Source organism: Typopeltis vanoorti, chromosome 15, assembly GCF_054136105.1.
Source record: "Typopeltis vanoorti isolate ZY-2024b chromosome 15, IOZ_Tvanoo_1.0, whole genome shotgun sequence".
In the NCBI taxonomy this organism is placed as follows: Eukaryota; Metazoa; Arthropoda; class Arachnida; order Uropygi; family Thelyphonidae; genus Typopeltis; species Typopeltis vanoorti.
Genome location: NC_143563.1, coordinates 57,479,720 through 57,497,790, shown reverse-complemented (window position 1 = coordinate 57,497,790; position 18,071 = coordinate 57,479,720). Strand labels below are relative to the sequence as shown.

General features: G+C 37.3%; 1 protein-coding gene across 6 annotated transcripts in view; it reads right to left on the bottom strand.

Annotated features, from left to right (window-relative positions):
- Positions 1–18,071, bottom strand: part of LOC150098783 (lysM and putative peptidoglycan-binding domain-containing protein 2-like) — a 98,266-nt gene that overhangs the window by 31,180 nt on the left and 49,015 nt on the right. The window contains exon 3 of one of the 6 annotated variants that reach the window (XR_016549459.1): positions 12,087–12,307. The exons of 4 other annotated variants lie outside the window; for them this stretch is intronic. Coding sequence is in view for 1 of the 2 variants with exons in the window: in XM_090404700.1 (XP_090260826.1) it covers positions 11,458–11,545 (88 nt within the window). In the remaining variant the exon portion in view is untranslated. Of the gene's footprint in view, positions 1–11,428; positions 11,546–12,086; positions 12,308–18,071 lie in introns of all 6 variants that reach the window. One more of the 6 variants, XM_090404700.1, reaches the window with a different exon arrangement.

Genomic DNA, 18,071 nt, shown 5'->3' with positions numbered 1-18,071 from the left:
CATCATCCTTTTCTTAAGAATCTCTTGCTTAATAAGATTATACATCCATTTGACTCCTGGGCCATTAATTCTTCATACTCTCAGGGACACATTCTGATATCGCATCATTTAAGTATTGTTTAAATGCTTCCCATGCACTGTCTATATTCTTCCCATCCAGCAACTGATCCTATTCCACTGAACTCAGTATACTTCTCAGTTGGTCATAATTTCCTGCTTTGTAGTTCAGCATGTAACCTTTTCTGAATGGAACATTCATAAGCTTAGTCACTTCCCAAGTGAGTACCACATGATCACTGTCACCAACCATAGGCAGAATAGTTAAGTCATTAACTGAAACGCCCTCTGACATTATAATCAAATCTAACACTCTTTGACCTCGAGTTCCTTCTGTCACATGCTGCTTGAGGAAGTTGTCCCGCACCAACTCAATAAATGCATTTTCATTCTTCTCATGAGATACTACTGGTACCTAATCAATATTTGGATAATTAAGCCTTCCATCATGATTACTCTTTTTGCACTCATCTTTTCTATTTGGTGATGCATTTTTTCGTCAATAGCAACCAATCCACCAGGTCTGTAACAACACCATACTATGTAATTGATCTTGTTAGATTCCACCTCACAACAGATAGCCTCAAACTCACTGCCACATGAAATACTGTTAGTAGTAGTACTACAATCATAGGTCTCAATTCTAACTGGATTCAAGTCATCCGATATCATTAGCAGCATGCCTGCTCCTCTCTTATCCTCTCTATCCTTTCTAAAAATAATGCACCCTTTACACTTGATACCAGTTAGTATGTCTGATTCTGATAGTCATGTCTCAGTAATGCCTACAATCTGGGGTCCCAACATATTGACTAAGGCAACAAACTCTACCCCTATGTTTCTGATACTCCCAGCATTCGTGTACAGACATAATAATCTACCTGCATGTTCTTTTGTATACTCTTGTCTGCAGTCTGCATGACACAGATGGACAACTTGCAGATCTCTATTCTTCTGTAGTGCCTTATACGTGTAAACATCTTTGCACATGTTTGATGGGTACAGACTGGACAAAGTCGAAATCATTCTCTCCTTATCAACATTTCCATGACAAAGCCCATTCCCCATCACGAACACAGTTATATAACATTGTCACTTTTACACTCACATTCCTCCCTTTATAATTTAGTTTCCCTGTCTCTCTCTATGTTAGGTCTCATACCTAACACAGAGAGTGTTAGGATTCAAGTCATCCGATGTGATACCAAACGCATTCAGGTGTAGGCCATTCCTCTTATACAAATCCAATCTTCTCTCAAACTCACTCCACACATCCAAAAACTCACATCTATGTACTAGTGATACCAAACGCATTCAGGTGTAGGCCGTTCCTCTTATACAAATCCAATCTTCCCTCAAACTCACTCCACAAATCCAAAAACTCACATTCTATTCCTTCTGCAAAGTCTACGCACTGAATTGTTTGCCATCATAGCCCTTCTTAATTCATTTTTATCATATCAAGGTAAAATACTGACAATTTTAATTTTCTCACTCTTCACTCTCATCTCTTCCAACAACTCTTTCATGTCCTCTGTCATAATGAACTTATTGCTAGATAAATCATTAGTACCTACTACAATTACGATCTCGTTTACTTTTCTGTTTTTCAATTGCTTCCTTTATATTCTTAATTTTCGCTCCAGGAAAAATCAAAATTATAGCTCACTAAAAATCAATAGCATGATTTATTATAGTCACCATACCAAATAACACCTTTTGTTTTACAAACAACATCACTTACTGATTTCTGTTACTTCCAGACTTATGTTTCCATGCTTTGTTTCTTATTTTGCTTCTAAATTTTCTTTTTCTCCCTATGCTTATTTAAACACCTCTCAACTTTTTGTAATTCCTGCGTCATCTCTCCGATTACCTGCTTTCATTTTGCTATTTTGGAGATTAATTCATTTTCATTAACCTCCTCCACATCTTCAATAACCTCATTAGCAGGGCATTTCCCCCTGCATCAATTCTTTTAAACCCTTTAAGTACATTAAATGTTTCTATCATATCCCCTTGCTTTTCTTTCATCAACTAACTTCTGTAAATCACACCCTCAATCTATCCTCATAGGGAATATACCACAGACCACTCACCATTTTGGTCGCTTGCCTCTGGATCTTCTCCACCACTTTCTCATCCCCTAGAAACCCAAGAGGCCAAATGCAAAGAGTAATCCAGATGTGGATGTATCAAATCCTTATATTGATTCTGCCCCTCCATTTGATCGTATAAAGTAGAATAACAACTTCCTTTTGTCTATTTGTGTCTTCAATAGTCAAGTAATCTTATGAGATACTTTAGCAACCTTATCAATATAGCTTCTAAACCATAGCTCTCCATCTACCACCACTCCTAAATCTCTACATTCATCTATTTCCTGGAGTAGAGTTCCATCAATGTGGTGCAGAGCTTGTAATTATTTTTTCCAAAATCCATAACTTTATATTTCTCCACATTAAACTGACATCCATTATCTTTTGCTCATACAGCAGCATATTTAAATTGTCCTGCAGGCACTCCATATCGCCTTGATTACCTATTTATCTACCTAATTTTGCATCGTCAACAAACAACTGAATATTTCCTTTCAGGTTATTTACTATATCATTTATGTACAAATTAAACAGTAGTGGTCCCAACCTTGCAGCACACCACTAGTCATCTGTTTTCACCTTGATTCTGCTCCATATACCACTTTTTGATATCTGTTCATCAGCCACCCTCTTTTCCACTTAACCAGTGTCATATCCATCCCCATTTTTTCTAATTTGCATAACACTTCCATATGTTATTCTGTTAAATGCCTCTGCAAAATCCAGCAGAATCATTGTGTAACCATTTCCTTTATCCACATCAATTGTTACTCTATTATAAAAAGTTAGTAAATTACTAAGGCATGACCAACCCTTCACGGAGCCATGTTGCCCACCCATTCTTGAATTCTCTTTTTGACTAAATTTTACAATACTTTTACCACCACGATTGAGGTACTGATTGGTCTATAATTTGTTACTGCAGTCTTACAATCTCCCTTATGCAAGGGAATAATTCTGCAATCTTTCTGCTCCTAGGAAATCTACCAGAGCAGAGATTTAAATTAAAGGGCTAGTTAAGAGGCATTGCCAGTTCCCTTGGACATTCTTGCAAAACCCAAGCTGATATCCCATCTAATCCTACAGCTGTATTTATATCAAGATTCTGTAATATCCTAAGAACCTCCCATTCATCCACCTCTGTTCCCACATCAGCATTTGTCATATATGGTAAAGTAGTAACCTCACTTGGATGATATACACTTGTAAAGTGGTCACTCAGTAACTCAACCATTTTATCTGCTTCTATCACCTCGTCACCATCATCACTCATTAAGGTTAATCTTCCATAGTCATTCTTCCTCTTACTTGCCAGATAACAAAAGAAATTTTTGGAATTTCCTTTGGCCTGCTTGGCTAGATTCTTCTCGTAATCTGATTTTGCCTTCCTTGCCATGCTGGTCACCTTTCTCGTAATAAACCCTCTCCTCCACAGCATTTTCTTCTTCTGCAGATCATGTTTAATGATATTACTTATCCATTTAACTCCTACCTGATTATCCACCTTACCTTAGGTATCCAATTTAATATTGCTTCCTATAGATGCCCCTAACGATCTCCATGCACTAGTAACATCCTTCCCTTGCAATGTTTTATGTCACGGCATAGATTCAAGTTTCCTTCTAAGCTTGCAATAATCACCTGCTTTATAGTTACACATATACCCCTACTTGACAGAATGTTGCTCATGATTTTCACTCTCCCAAGTCAAGACTGCATGATCACTTTTGCCATATTCTGATTCTATGACCATGTCCAATACTCTCATACCCTTAGCTCCCCTCCAAATACTGCCTCAAATAATTATCTCTCAGTAGGCATATAACTTCTATTTCCTTCCTGCCATGTGATCTTTCTTCCTTCCAGTCTATATCTCCATAGCTAAAGTCCCGCCCCCCCCCCTATAATAATCACTTGACCTGCACTCATTGTATTAATTTGCCAATGCATGTGTTCTAGATCATCTGTGGAACTCTCTCTATAAGAACAATCAATTGTATATCGTCTTACTGGCCTTGATTTCACACTAGACTATTTCAAATGAACAGCCACCCTCCTGCCTATTTCCTATTCTTTTTGACTGCAACTCATTCATTATCATCAGTGGATGAGTCGCAGTCAAATCTATCTTCACTGAAAATACTGAACCCTTTATCCTTCACATTCTATCCCTGTAACTACATCATCTGCTGTTAGCCAAGTCTCACTAATGCCTATAACTTTTGGCAAGGTTGCATTAACCAATGCTAAAAACTGCTTCCTCTTGTTTCTGATACTGCCAACAATAGTATATAGAAACTGAAGCATCCCTTTAGGATCCTAATCACCCTTACTTCCTGAATTGACTCACTATTCAATACTTTTGCTTGAGAGAGTAGATTCAACACTGTCATTCTCTTATTCACTCACTTCATAGGTGCCTTCACACAAATTTACTTCCACCCTCATTGCTTAAGTTTTCCAGAATTTGAACTTCAGCATGCTTAGTGAACAAAGCTCTCTCTCTACATACTTAACATCAAAACCTTGCAGTCCATTAGCATTATACAAATCCTTCTTTCTGTCAAACATCGACCACAGATCGACAAATCCTACATCATTCCTTCTACACAACCTACATATTGATTAATTTGCTACCAAACCCTCCTTCTCAGTTTGCTTCTATCATAGCATGGTAGGAGATTTACAATCTTCACTTTCTCTCTCTTCAGTTTTTGTCTGACAATGCCTTTACACCCGTGTGTTAAGGCTTTAGTGCTGGAAGAGCATCATGTTGGAGGTTTAATGGAGTATTAACAGCACTAGGAAAGTATTAAAAACTAATTTTAATGCTTCCAATATTTCATCTGTCACTGAGACATCTTCAGGGAGCACAAATAACACTTGTCACACACACAAAGACAACACTTAATGAAACGAATGCCCTAAAATATGGCATCATTAAAACCCTACAAATGTCCATAGAGGTGCACCACCTAGATAGGACTTTAGAATCACCCACTATGGGCAGCCTAGGACCTCTGATGATTATTGTTTCCAAAATTTTGGGAAGGTTTTTGCATCCATATTTGTTTGAGTTAGGTTGATTTCTGAATGTGACTGCAGATTCCAAAAACACTCTTTCCTTTTTAAATTTACTATGGTGGAGCATGGTGTTTTCTTCCAGAGGATCCTGTGAGTTGTATCCAATACCTGGCCTGCAAGGCTGGATTGACAGTAGTTGTGATTGCAGATGTATGATTTGAGGCTTGGTTGGCCGAGTGGTTAGCATATCCGCTCTCCAGCCACAAGGCTGCGGGGGTTCTAGTGGTGGTCGGCGGTAGATGGTGTCTTGTAGTTGATGAAAGTAGTAGTAGTGGAGTGGTTCATTGTATTTGGTGGATTGAGTGGTGGAGACAGACAGGTGTGGAGTTGGTGCCCTCCCTCTGAGTCTTTGGACTCCCTGGAGGTGTCATGTAATAGCAAAACATACAGTACTAGGACAGACTAGCTGATCTACTCCAGGCACTGAGAGAGGAGGGAGCTGATCTTTGGATAAGGGAAGCAAGTTTTCAGTGGGGCTTAAAAACTGTGTAAAGGTTGTACTTTTTTTTAAAGGCCTGGCTATTTTTCCCGACGTGCCACGGATGTAAGGAATGGTGATGGCATTTTTGTAATCACTGTGGCAATTGAATAGGAAGGTGTTGTGTATATGGTTGAGTTCATTTGAAAGAGAGGTTCCACTGGAACAAAGATTACAGGCTCTATTGGTTAGAGTTTTAATGATGTCATATTGTTAAGAGGAGCTGTGGTGGTGAGAAAGTTTGTGAATGTATCTGCCTTTGTGAGTGGGTTTTCTATATATAGGAAGGAGAGGTTACCATTTGTAAGACGTGTTACTAAGGTATCTAGTAAGGGTAAACTATTGTTATTTTCCTTTTCCATCATAAACTGGATTCTTGGATATAGACTGTTGAGGTGACTGATGAAGGAGTCTAATGTGTCTGGGCCATGAGGCCAAATAGAGAACACATCATCTACTTATCTTAGGCACATAAAACGTTTGAGAGGGGCTGAGTCTATAGCTCATTTATCAAAATTTTCCATGTACAATTGGCAACGGGGGGAGGGGAACCTATGGCAGCTCCCTCTATCTGTTTGTAAATTTTGTCTTCCAAGAAAGATAACCAGCATTGATGGCAAAGGAAGAGAGATCTAAGATATCAGAAGGAAAAATGTTTAAGGGAGTTAAGGTGTCATTTAAGGGAATATTGGTAAACAGTTAAGCGATGTCAAAGATTACCAATACAGGCAGTCCCTGAGTTACGAACAAGATGCGTTCCTGAGAACGTCTTTAAGTCAGATTTGTACGTAACTTGGATACTTGATGAACAGCGCATTTATCTATCTATATGTTTGCTGGACATCCACAGATGCCGTATGGTCACTCCGATGCTCAGTGATGTGCCACACCAGGCCTCGCCATGTAGTTGCTCCACACACCATCCATCTCATTGATGGTCTACCCCTTCCTCTTTTAACAGGAACTTTACCTTCTATTACTGTTCTGAGAATTTCTCCTTCCATCCTTTCAAGTGTCCAGAATATTTTAACTTTCTTTTGTCAATATCCTTAAGGAGCCTTAAAGTTCTACTGATCTTTTCTAACACCCATTCATTTGTATGCCTTTCAGTATATGATATCCTCAACAGTCTTCTGTGGCACCGCATCTCAAAACCTTTTCTTATCTGATTTCTTTAGGTTCCAGGTCTCACATCCATAAGTTGCTGTTGGAAAAACAACTGCATCCGAAATCCTCAACTTTGTTCACTTGGAGATAGATCCATCCTTCCAGATTTTAGACAAGTCTCTGACTGTTGTTTTAGCTATTCCTCACATTAATAATGGATCCCAGGTACTCAAACTTGCTGACTTCCTCAATTCTTTTTCCATTAAAGTAAACTTGTTTCTCAAGAGCTTCCCTATTTATATTTCCTTTGAGAACCATAATCTTTGACTTGTTAGGATTATTACTGATTTTGTTAATTATGTCAAGAATTTGTCCTAATTCTTCCATGTAGGAGTACTGTATCATCAGCATTTGATAGCAGGTCTATGGAATGAACCATATGAGAACAGGTTGAAGATTTGTGGGTTGCAGAAAAGGGGAGATATGATTGAGACATTCAAATTGCTAAAGGGTTTCTATAGAATTAATTCAGAGAATATTTTTGAGATCAGGACTGGTGGTGGGAGAACTAGGGGACACCTATTGAAGCTGGGCAAGAGTGTGGTTAGCAGGGGTGTTAGAGCTGGGTTCTTTACTTTTAGAGTGGTAAATGAGTGGAATAAGCTGCCAGAGTCTGTTGTGGGTGCTATGACGGTGCTATGAGTTCAAGGCAAGGTATGATAGATACTGTGAGAATGTCATATAGTTGTGTAGACATGATGTTTAGGGCCTCCCTCGATGAGTCTAAGGACTCCCTGGAGTCGCTCGTAATAATAATACCTTAGATTACTGATCAATCTACCTCCTATTCTAATTCCTGTCTTGAGCTTATCCAATGCTTCACACATTATGTCCTCCGTATATATACTAAACAAATGAGGAGAAAGCAAACATCCTTGCCTTACTCCTTTTCCAACCTGAAGCCAATCAGTCAATCCAACACCTGTTCTTACTGTAGCTTCTTGCTCCTTGTACAAGTTGGCTATCAACCAGATAGTGTGTTGAGGAAAACCCATTCTTTTCATTACTTCCCACAGTTTCACATGCTGAACACAGTCAAAAGCTTTCGAGTAGTCCAAGAAACACATTACCAGAGGAGTCTAATTATAAAAATATAAAGTCTAAATTCTTTATATTTTTCTATGATTTGTCTAAGACAAAGGATCTGATCTCTGGTGCCCTTACCTTTCCTAAAACCTGCTTGTTCCTCGGGCATTTCTACCTCAACTTTGGCTTCAATCCTATTTAGCATGATCCTCAATAAAATTTTGCTTGCAAGAGATACTAAACTAATAGTTCTATATTAAAGATACCAAGCAATTTTATAAGCCAGGTTTTAATCCTTTTTCCCAAGTAAGCAAATAGACAAGTAAGTCAAGTTTATGCCTGAACATAGTTCAAGTCTGAGGCAACTCGTGGTAAAGGTGGAGTAAGATCCGATCACTTTCCTTAGTATTCTCCCCTAATGCAAAGCACATCCCCTTGTGGAAATGTATGATGCTATGCATTAAAGGCAACGGCCACTACCCAGAGCGGTTTCAACTGTTATTGAGATCTCGTCAGTGGGAGCCAGACCCAAAAAATGCCAGGGTGGAAGTAATGCAGAGGTAATACCAAGCAATTTTATAAGCTAGGTTTAATCCTTTTTCCGAAGTAAGCAAACACACAAGTAAGTCAAGTTTGCACATTACTTCAACCTTGGCATTTTTTGGGTCTGGCTCCCACTGACGAGACTTCAATAAAGGTCGAAACCTGTCTGGGTAGTGGCCCTTGCCTTTAATGCATAGCATCATACATCTGCGCAAGGGGATGTGCTTTGCATTAGGGGAAAATACTAAGGAAAGTGATCGGAGCTCACTCCACCTTTACCACGAGTTGCCTCAGAGTTGAACTATGTTCAGGCGCAAACTTGACTTACTTGTCTGTTTGCTTACTTGGGAAAAAGGATTAAAACCTAGCTTATAAAATTGCTTGGTATCTTTAACATAGTATATACCTAAGATAAAAAAAAACTTTCTACATAATAGTTCTATAGTTGTTGCACAATTTAACAGTGCATATGCAGTAATAATAATAATACAAGTAATAATAACAATACTATAATGGCTCATATGTGCCAATAATAATACAGTGTAATAATAAGTTACAGAGCACAATAGTTTCTTCACAATAGCATTACTTCAACCTTGGCATTTTTTGGGTCTGGCTCCCACTGACGAGACCTCAATAAAGGTCAAAACCGATCTGGGTAGTGGCCCTTGGCAATGTTTGTTCTTTCAAACAAACAGAACATAAAAACAAACTTGTACAAAAAGTTTAGATAGGAAATGGAGAAATTTCAAAAAAAGAATATTAAAGGTTGCACAACGTCTGGCTTACTGGAAGGGGCATTTGTGAGGCAAGTAGGTAGGTTAACATTAATCGGAAGATGATGATGGAGATAGTGCTAGAGAGGATGGACCTGATGCTGGAGATTCAGGATTTGATTTGGTTTCTGGAGAAAGGGAGCTTACCACTGAAGTCGGTTTCTTGAAAAAGGTATCTAGGGTTGTTTGCACAGACGTTTTCTTTTTTTCATCATAAACGGCCTTGTAGCAGCTGATGTTCTCACTAATTGCACAGTAAACCTTTTGTAAACTGTTCAATGTTAGGATCTTGCTCCTCAAGCTTAGCAAATCCTGCTTTAATGAGGCAAATGGCTTCGGCTAATTCTTTTGTCGTAAACTTTCTTGGCTCTGTATTTTTTGATTCTTCGTGTTCGTGTGTTTCTGTCAGCTGCTTCTCTATCTCCATAAGGTCTTCATTGGTTAATTCTTGTGAATGGGACTCTAGTAAGTCAATGATATCATTCTCACTGATGTCCAATTGCAGTGCATTGCCACTATCCACCACAGCTTTTTTGGCTTCGGAGATGTCTTCTGTGAAGCCATGAAAATCATCACAGAACTGAGGGCACAGTTTGTTCCACATCCCTTTAATAGTTGATTGTTTCACTTCCTCCAAAGCATCAGCAATGTTTCGATGGCATCATGGATGTTACAATTCTTTTGAACTCTCTCAAGGTCATCACATCATCTTCCATAGCCCTGACTGCTTGTGGGAATGTACGCCATAAGTAATAAGCCTTAAATGCAGAAACAACTCCCTGGTCCATTGGCTGTAGTAATGATGTAGTGTTGGGTGGTAAAAATACGACCTTTACGGGTGAAGGTCATCTAAAGATGTTGAATGTCCAGTAGCATTATCCAGCACAAGCAGAATTTTAAAGGGAATTTTTTTAAAACAATAACGTTCCACAACAGGAATAAAAAAGTTCAAGAACCAATCTTCAAACATGGCAAGTGTGACCCAGGCCCTTAAATTTGACTCTTCCAAATAACTGGAAGAGCTGCTTTAATAATGCAGCGAAGTTTGTTTACATGCGTAAAAGAAACTAGTTCCCGAATTATTCTTATGGGGAGTCTGTTCATAAGTATGGAACGCCATAAGTCGGGTTGTCTGTAACCTGGGGGACCGCCTGTATATCTGAATTATTTAAAGTTAGATTTTCAATCAAGATTTTAAAATAGTGTTTTTATATAGAATGTGGCAAATCCAGTGTGTGTGGGTGGGGGACTAGAGAGTTTGCCAGCTGTTTTGACAATTTGTATCATGGAGTATCAGTGGCATCTATTATGGGTCTTGGGGGGAGGGGGGAAGAACTGAAGGGTTTGAATTTTTTTTGGAATGACCAGTGGCTAGAGATACTTTAAGTTTTAACTTGCATTTTTGTGGGATTGTGATCTAGTGGGATGCAGGTAGTGATCTCTGAGAATAATATCCATTTTTTGATTATATTGCGTGGAATTAAGGATGACTGTGACATTTCCCTTATCTGTTCTGGTTATCACTAGAGCAGATTAAGGGAAATGTAAAATTTTATCTTTCCATAACTTTCCAAGAGCAATGAGTTGACCAGAAGATAGATTCCTTTTGGAGGCAATGACTGGGGGGTAGGATATTGGCGACGTCAAGTCTGATGTTGTCTATTTCCGGAGCTAAGCAACAGATTACACATTCTGTGTTGTACATTAGGTTCTAGCAACGGCACTTCTTTCGGTGCAATGGCAAAATTGTGATTAAGGCTTAGGGCACTGACAGCATCTTGTTGAGACTTTTTGGAGATAAATTCAGTACTGTATGGAGTGGATGAATTTGTGATTTAGATTTAAACGGAATGTTATACTTTTTGATGTTCTTATTTTTTTCGGAATTCTTTTTGTGTGGATGCTTCTGAGATGTCTGAGAGAATGGACCAAAGTTCAGGGTTGAGGATCGCTGAGAGCTCAGTTCGTAACAAGACAATGGTAGCATTTCATCATGGAGAGACTGGTGCACATTGCAGTGATCTGTTCTCATAGTAGTGTAAGGCCGGCACGTTTGTATGTACAGAGGGCTTTTTTTTTTTTTTACTGGAATTTGATTTTAAGTTTTACACAGTTAGGTATCACTCTTGTATCCTGACATCTTTTTTTTTAGAAAAACCAACTAATTTAATTGACTAGATAAACATAGTTTCACTTACCATATTGTCTTGCTTTGCATGCTATTTCTTCACCATGAATGATTAGTATCTGTGTGTTTAGGGCTTAAGTACTGGAAGGACTGTATTGCATGTATTGGATACAACTCACAGGATCTTCTGGAAGAAAATCACCATGCTCCACCATAGTAAATTTAAAAAAGGAAAGTGTTTTTGGAATTTGTAGTCGCATTCAGAAATCAACCTAACTTAAACAAATACGGATGCAAAAAAACTTCCCAAAATTTGGGAAACAACAATCGTCAAAGGCCCAGTTAACATCCTGTCTGCCTATAAATGCCCATAGAGAGAGTGCACCACCTAGACAGGACTTTAGAATCACCCACATGTTTCGTTAAGTACTGTATTGTCTTTGTGTGTGTGTGTGTGTGTGTGTGTGTGTGTGTGTGTGTGTGTGTGTGTGTGTGTGTGTGTGTGTGTGTGTGTGTGTGTTACAAGGCATATTTGTACTCCCTGAAGATGTCTCAGTGACTGAGATGAAATATTGGAAGCATAAATATTAGTTTTTAATCCTTTCCTAGTGCTGTTAATAGTCCATTAAAGCTCCAACATGAACTGCTTTACATCCTCTCTCTCATAGAATACTTCTCGCCTCTCAGATCATTTGTGCCAACCAAAACAATTATTTCTTTCACCTTACCTTTTTTTTGCATCCAGATGACGTGACTAAAATCATGAAATTTTGCAACATGGAAACACGATTTTGTTACACTTTCATTAAGTATTCCCCTGATCATTGAGTCGCTGTATATAATTTTTTCCTTAACTTGTTTTTCTTGCTCGCTTTGTTTGCATGCCATCTATTCAACTTTGAACCACCTGTTTCTTTCCCATCTCAGCCCTGCTAGTCTCTTGCCACATCTAAGAAGTAAATAAATATATAATAATCTCTGATAGATCTTAATTCGTGGTGATTTGATACTTCTGTTTTCAACTAAATAGGGTACAGTTTTAGAGCTTAAGCTTTTTCTAGCTTTGCAAATAAAGAAAGATCTTTATCTTTTATAAAGAAAATTCTTTATCAAAAGCCAACTTGAGAAACCAAAACAAATGCTGCCAGCATTTATTTATTTTGCACATAAATTTTGGCACCTATTTTATTTCTCATTTTCTACATTTCTTGTCTTTTAACTTTTGTCATTATTAATATTGCTCTCTATTATTCTGTTTTTGAATAATAGAGAGCAATATTATATGTTTTTGAAAACTAGCTTCATACTGTCTAACAATATACTGGTCATTTAAAGTATTCAAAAGCAAAGTCAGTTATATAGCATATAATAAATTTCATTAAGGTTTTTTCCTTATTACCTTCACAATATTCTCATCGGATTTTGTATGATTATCCTATTTTATTCTGTCCTCTACTTGTTTGTTACCTTTTCAGGTTACAAATGATGGTCATTTGTAACCCAGAAATGGTCATTTTAGGAAAAATATGACAATGTAGATCATAAAATAACTAAAATAGTTTCATTATTATTTCCTATATATATATCACCAAAACCAAATTGGCATCATGAGAGAACAATTTGCAAGTAAAGATATGTGCATACAGGCACTGTAAGACAGAAAGATAACTAATTTGAAAAAACGAGATAAGTCGTAAACTGCACCACCTAGTAAGTTGGGGACGTGATATGAAGAACATTCCAGAATCTGTTTAAAAAAAAACAGACTAAAGCTGCTCTTCCTAAACACCTTGATTACATGTCAACCAAATGGATCCCCTGGCATTTTCTGTCTACAGAAAACACACACACAAACAAACCGGCAGAATATATCCACTAACAGTCACACAACCATCCTTACCAACAGGATGGCATGATAAAAACTTTGGGTCCCCACTGGATAAAAAAAATACTGACATCTCATACCCACATGACCCTCTCTTTCTCTCTCTCTCTCTCTCTCTCTCGCAAACATGGACTACATTTAAACATCACCATCCTGTTTATCTGTGGCATGTCTGAGAAGTTAACAAAACTCCTCAGACATACCATCTAGTTATCATCTTCAGCCATTTGTAGTGCCAAAGGACACGTGTGTACCTAACACTGCTACAATCTAAGTGGGAATATCTCCATGCTCAAACTACTGTTTTCATCTGGATCTCCAGATCCAGACACTTCTTGTGATCTTGTTATAGAAATCATCCACGTTTGAATGAAGGTCTTCATTCTCCATTTTGTTCACAATCCCCATCCTATATCTAAGCAATGGTTTTCTAAAAAGCATATCTAGGTGGTCCAGGAAAAGAAACAGCTTATTGCAAGTGGCTTGAGACAAAAACTCCAGCTTCATTCATATCCTACAGTGAAGCTCATAACACTTGCAATGGTTCATTAACAGGGGAGTGTCTGGCTGTTTTTTTTTTTTTTAAATCTGATTTTGACAAGGCTAAATGTAGAAAACTTGAAACCTGTACCAATGATAGTCATGCATTCTGGTCCCTCACAAAAACTGTTGGGCACAAATTTTGTCCATCTGTGTTTGTACCACTTTATCACCCCATCATATATCCATCACCTAAAAATAAAGCTGATCTCCAGAGAAGATGACTAAAACAGTTCTTTCTTTATGCTGGAACAATACATTACATGCCTCTTTTGACCTTCCACCAAAAAAGACATACATCAGAAGAACTTGAGAAAAACCAGGATATCAAAAAGGCTTCAACTGTACTCAATAAATGTATTCTTGAACTAACAACTGATCTCTATTCATAATTTATTTTATCAGTATTTACAACACCAAACAAACTGAATTATAAAAAAATATATATATCTCAATGGATTTCAAACCATTTTCAGAGCAAACAACATGCTACAGTTTACAAGCAACAATGAGTAAGTGCAACAATTAAAACTGTAACGAACAAAAGATCTGAAGTCCTAATGGAGTATCCTCTAATGTTATAAAAAGAAGTATTACATAATAAATTTAATTTAATCCTTTATCCAAGTGTGAGCAAACAAAGTTTGCGCCTGAAAATATCTTCGGGACTGCGGTAAGGTAGTACACAACACTATTTTCAGGCACAAACTTTGTTTGCTCACACTTGGATAAAGGATTAAACTAAATTTATTATAGTCTAATCAAGTGAAAAATAAACTTTCAAGAAGTATTACAGTTATGTAGGAGTTGATCTTAGGATAATAGTCTCACAGATTTTTGGCAAATTAATGCAGTCATAATTGTTAATGTTAAGAGAATGCTTCATAGTCTATTGTCTGTCAACAGAAATTGTCTGTTGGTCACATTGTGCAAATTAAATATGCTGAAAAGCATATTGAAAAATAATTTTTCTAACTTGTAATGACTTTCATCCTGTGTGAAAGGGTGTCCAAAGCATGGTCTGCCAGTCTGACTTGCCATAATAATATGATGAATGTATTTCTAAAGTGGATGTTAACATATCTTACTGTCTGTCCAGAGTAGGCTAAGTCACAAGGAACTTCACTCCAGGATATGCTAAAGGATGGAGCTTGTCCTTAGATCACAGTTGCTAATTTGACCTGTGGTTTGAATGTGGTGTGAAGGTTATATTTTATTAGTACTTTAACTATTTTTTCAGATGTACTTCAGATATATGAAACAGGAATAGTGGTGTTTTGTTCTTGAGTGTATGTGTGTGGGGGGGAAGCAGGGCCATGTAGTATTTCATCTATTTTGTAAGAGTTAAACCAAAAGATCAGTTCAGTTCGTGTGTGTAGTTAAAAAAGAAAACTAGATATTTATTTCCCAGAGCAGTAAGCAAGTGGAAGTAGAAGTGGTGATGCATCTAGTTTAAAAAAAGAATGACAGCTAATGTGGGTGATGAATGGCTTCCCTCAATGAGTCCTTGATTCCCTGATAATGTCATCTCTTTCCTAAAATTACCATTATGAGTAACATCCAATGCAAGCATAAATACATTTTTGTTAAGATGTAATATTATGATTGTCTTTCTCCATGATAATTATGATTTACTTATTGCTATAAATCCACTTTTAATTATAATAATGTGAGCAGTTTTTTTTTTCACTATCATCCCTCCATGTCTTTCATTTGCACTTGTTTATGGATAACTTTTGTTCCATTACAAAGAAACACAAATTATCATTAAGATGCATACATATATACTGCATATATGTAGTATGATATGTTAATTTTGTCTGTTGGTCACATGCGCAAATTAAATATGCTGAAAAGCATATTTTTATTACTTTTTGCCATGTAAAGCCCTGATTATTTAGGTGCAATATTTAGTATTTTTTTAAAAAATAACTTCAAATCTATTTATCCTAAAGTGTATAACTTTATATTTCTCCACATTATACTGACACCTATAATTTTTTGCCTATACTGATAGCCTATTTAAATCATCCTGCAAGTGCTCTTCACATCACCTTGATTAATTATTCTATCCTATTTGGCATCATCAGCATCATAATACATTACTGTATTATGCACAAATTAAATAGTAGTGATCCTAGCACAGAACATTACGACACCACTAGTCACCTGCTTTCTCCTTTACCTGGTTTCTCCATATGCCACTTTTTGATATCTGTCCATCAGCCAATCTTGTTGTGTTGTATTCATCCTCATTTGTTCTAATTTGCATAACAGAATTCTATGTGGAATTCTGTCAAATGCCTTCGCAAAATACAGCAGAATCATCATGTGGCCATTCCCTTCATCCAACCCAGCTATAAAAAAAAAAGTTAATGAAGTACTAAGGCATGACTAACCCTTCATAAAGCCATCCTGCCCCTCAGAGTATCATATTCTTATCCACCAATTCTTGAATTTGCTCCCCGACTAACTTTTCCAGTAATTTTTAGCCCCACTCCTGAGATACAGATTGGTCTAATTTGCTACTGGAAATTTAGAAACTCCCTTATGCGAAGGAATTATTTTACCCCTCCTTTTGCTCTCTTGGGACTCTGCCAGAGCTGAGACTTAAAGAGCCTAGTCTGAGGCACATAGTATGTTCTAATTCCTGGAAAAGTATGATGTAATCCTACTTTCACATTGAACCAACCAACAAATTCATTCCCCAATGCAGACAATAACAGAGAAAATTACTGTATTTTTTACATATTTATTTTTTTAATATTATTATACAGGTATCTCTCCATGAAGTCAGAAGACTCATTACAGGAAATCCATTATTCACACAATACCTACCGTCTCTCTCCTTAAATTCATTCACTGATAACCACCTCTGATAACTCATTCCATCTATACAAAAAATCTAGTCCTAACACCCTTGCTAACTGCACTCTTATACAATTTCCACAGGTGAGCTCGTGGTCTATTTCTTCCCGTCATGTACTGAAAAATGTCTTCAATGTCAATCATATAAAACTGCTTTTAATAACTTATATTATGTCTCATCTTTTCTGCCTATCAGCTAGTTCTTAAAGCCTACAGAGGAGCTTCAATCTGTTCTCACAGGGAGCATTCCACAGGATGTGCCAAAATCTTTGTCACTTGCTTCTGGATCTTCACCACTTCTTCCATCCCCATCCGAATGACCAGATCTGCAAGCAGTAGTCCAGATGTAGCCTTATAAAGAAGAAGAACAATAACTTCTCTATCCCTGCTTGTTAGTGTGCTCTTCAACTCTCTGTCTACAATACCTCTCCCCCCCCCCTCAAGTTCCAGTCACATCAGTTTCCTGCAGTTCATTTCCATCAATTTAGTACATAGTTTGTGATCTCTTCTTCCCCATGTGCATCACCTTACATTAGATCACATTAAACTGGTAGTCATTTACTTTGCCCACACTGCAGGTCTATTCAAATCATACTGCCAGAGCTCTAAATCACCTTCATTTATTTTAGCTCTTCTCAGTTTTGCAACATCAGCAAAAACACCAAGTCAATTTCTATATCATTAATGTACAAATTTAAAAACCTCAAGACCAAATACTGAGTCCTGAGGTACACCACTAGTCACCTGCCTTCTCCCAGACTCAATCCTCCATAAACCACTCTTTGATATCTATCAACCACACTCCCATCGAAATCACCAGATTCATATCCATTTCCCATTTGCTTCAATTTATGACGCATAGTTTTATGTGGACTCCTGTCACATGCCTTTTAAAAAACAAGTAGTATCACTGAGTAGCAATTTTCCTTATCCAACTCCATTGTCACTTTATTATAAAAAGTAAGCAAATTACTAAGGCAAAACCAACTTTTCACAAAACCATGTTGGTCTCTCAAAGTATCATATTCCTATCCATCCAATCCTAAATTGTCTTTACCAATTTCTCCAATATCTTAATCACCACTCATGAGATTGGTAAGAGGAACTGATTCTCGTAATACATGAGCCAATATGCCATTTAATAGTATGGCAGTGTCCACAGTGAGGTTCTGTAATATTCTAAGCACCTCCATTTGTTCAACCTGTATTATCCCACTGGTACCTCTAGTCAATGTTACATCTGACATTGCAATATCATACCCTTGCAAAATGATTACTAAGTAACTCAACTATTTGGTTTACTTCTATCACCTGCCTACCACCAGCACTTTTTAAAGTCATCCTTCCACAGTCATTTCTACTTTTATTTGTCATATAGCAAAAGAAGTCTTTAAGATTTCTTTTGAATTTATTGGCTAGC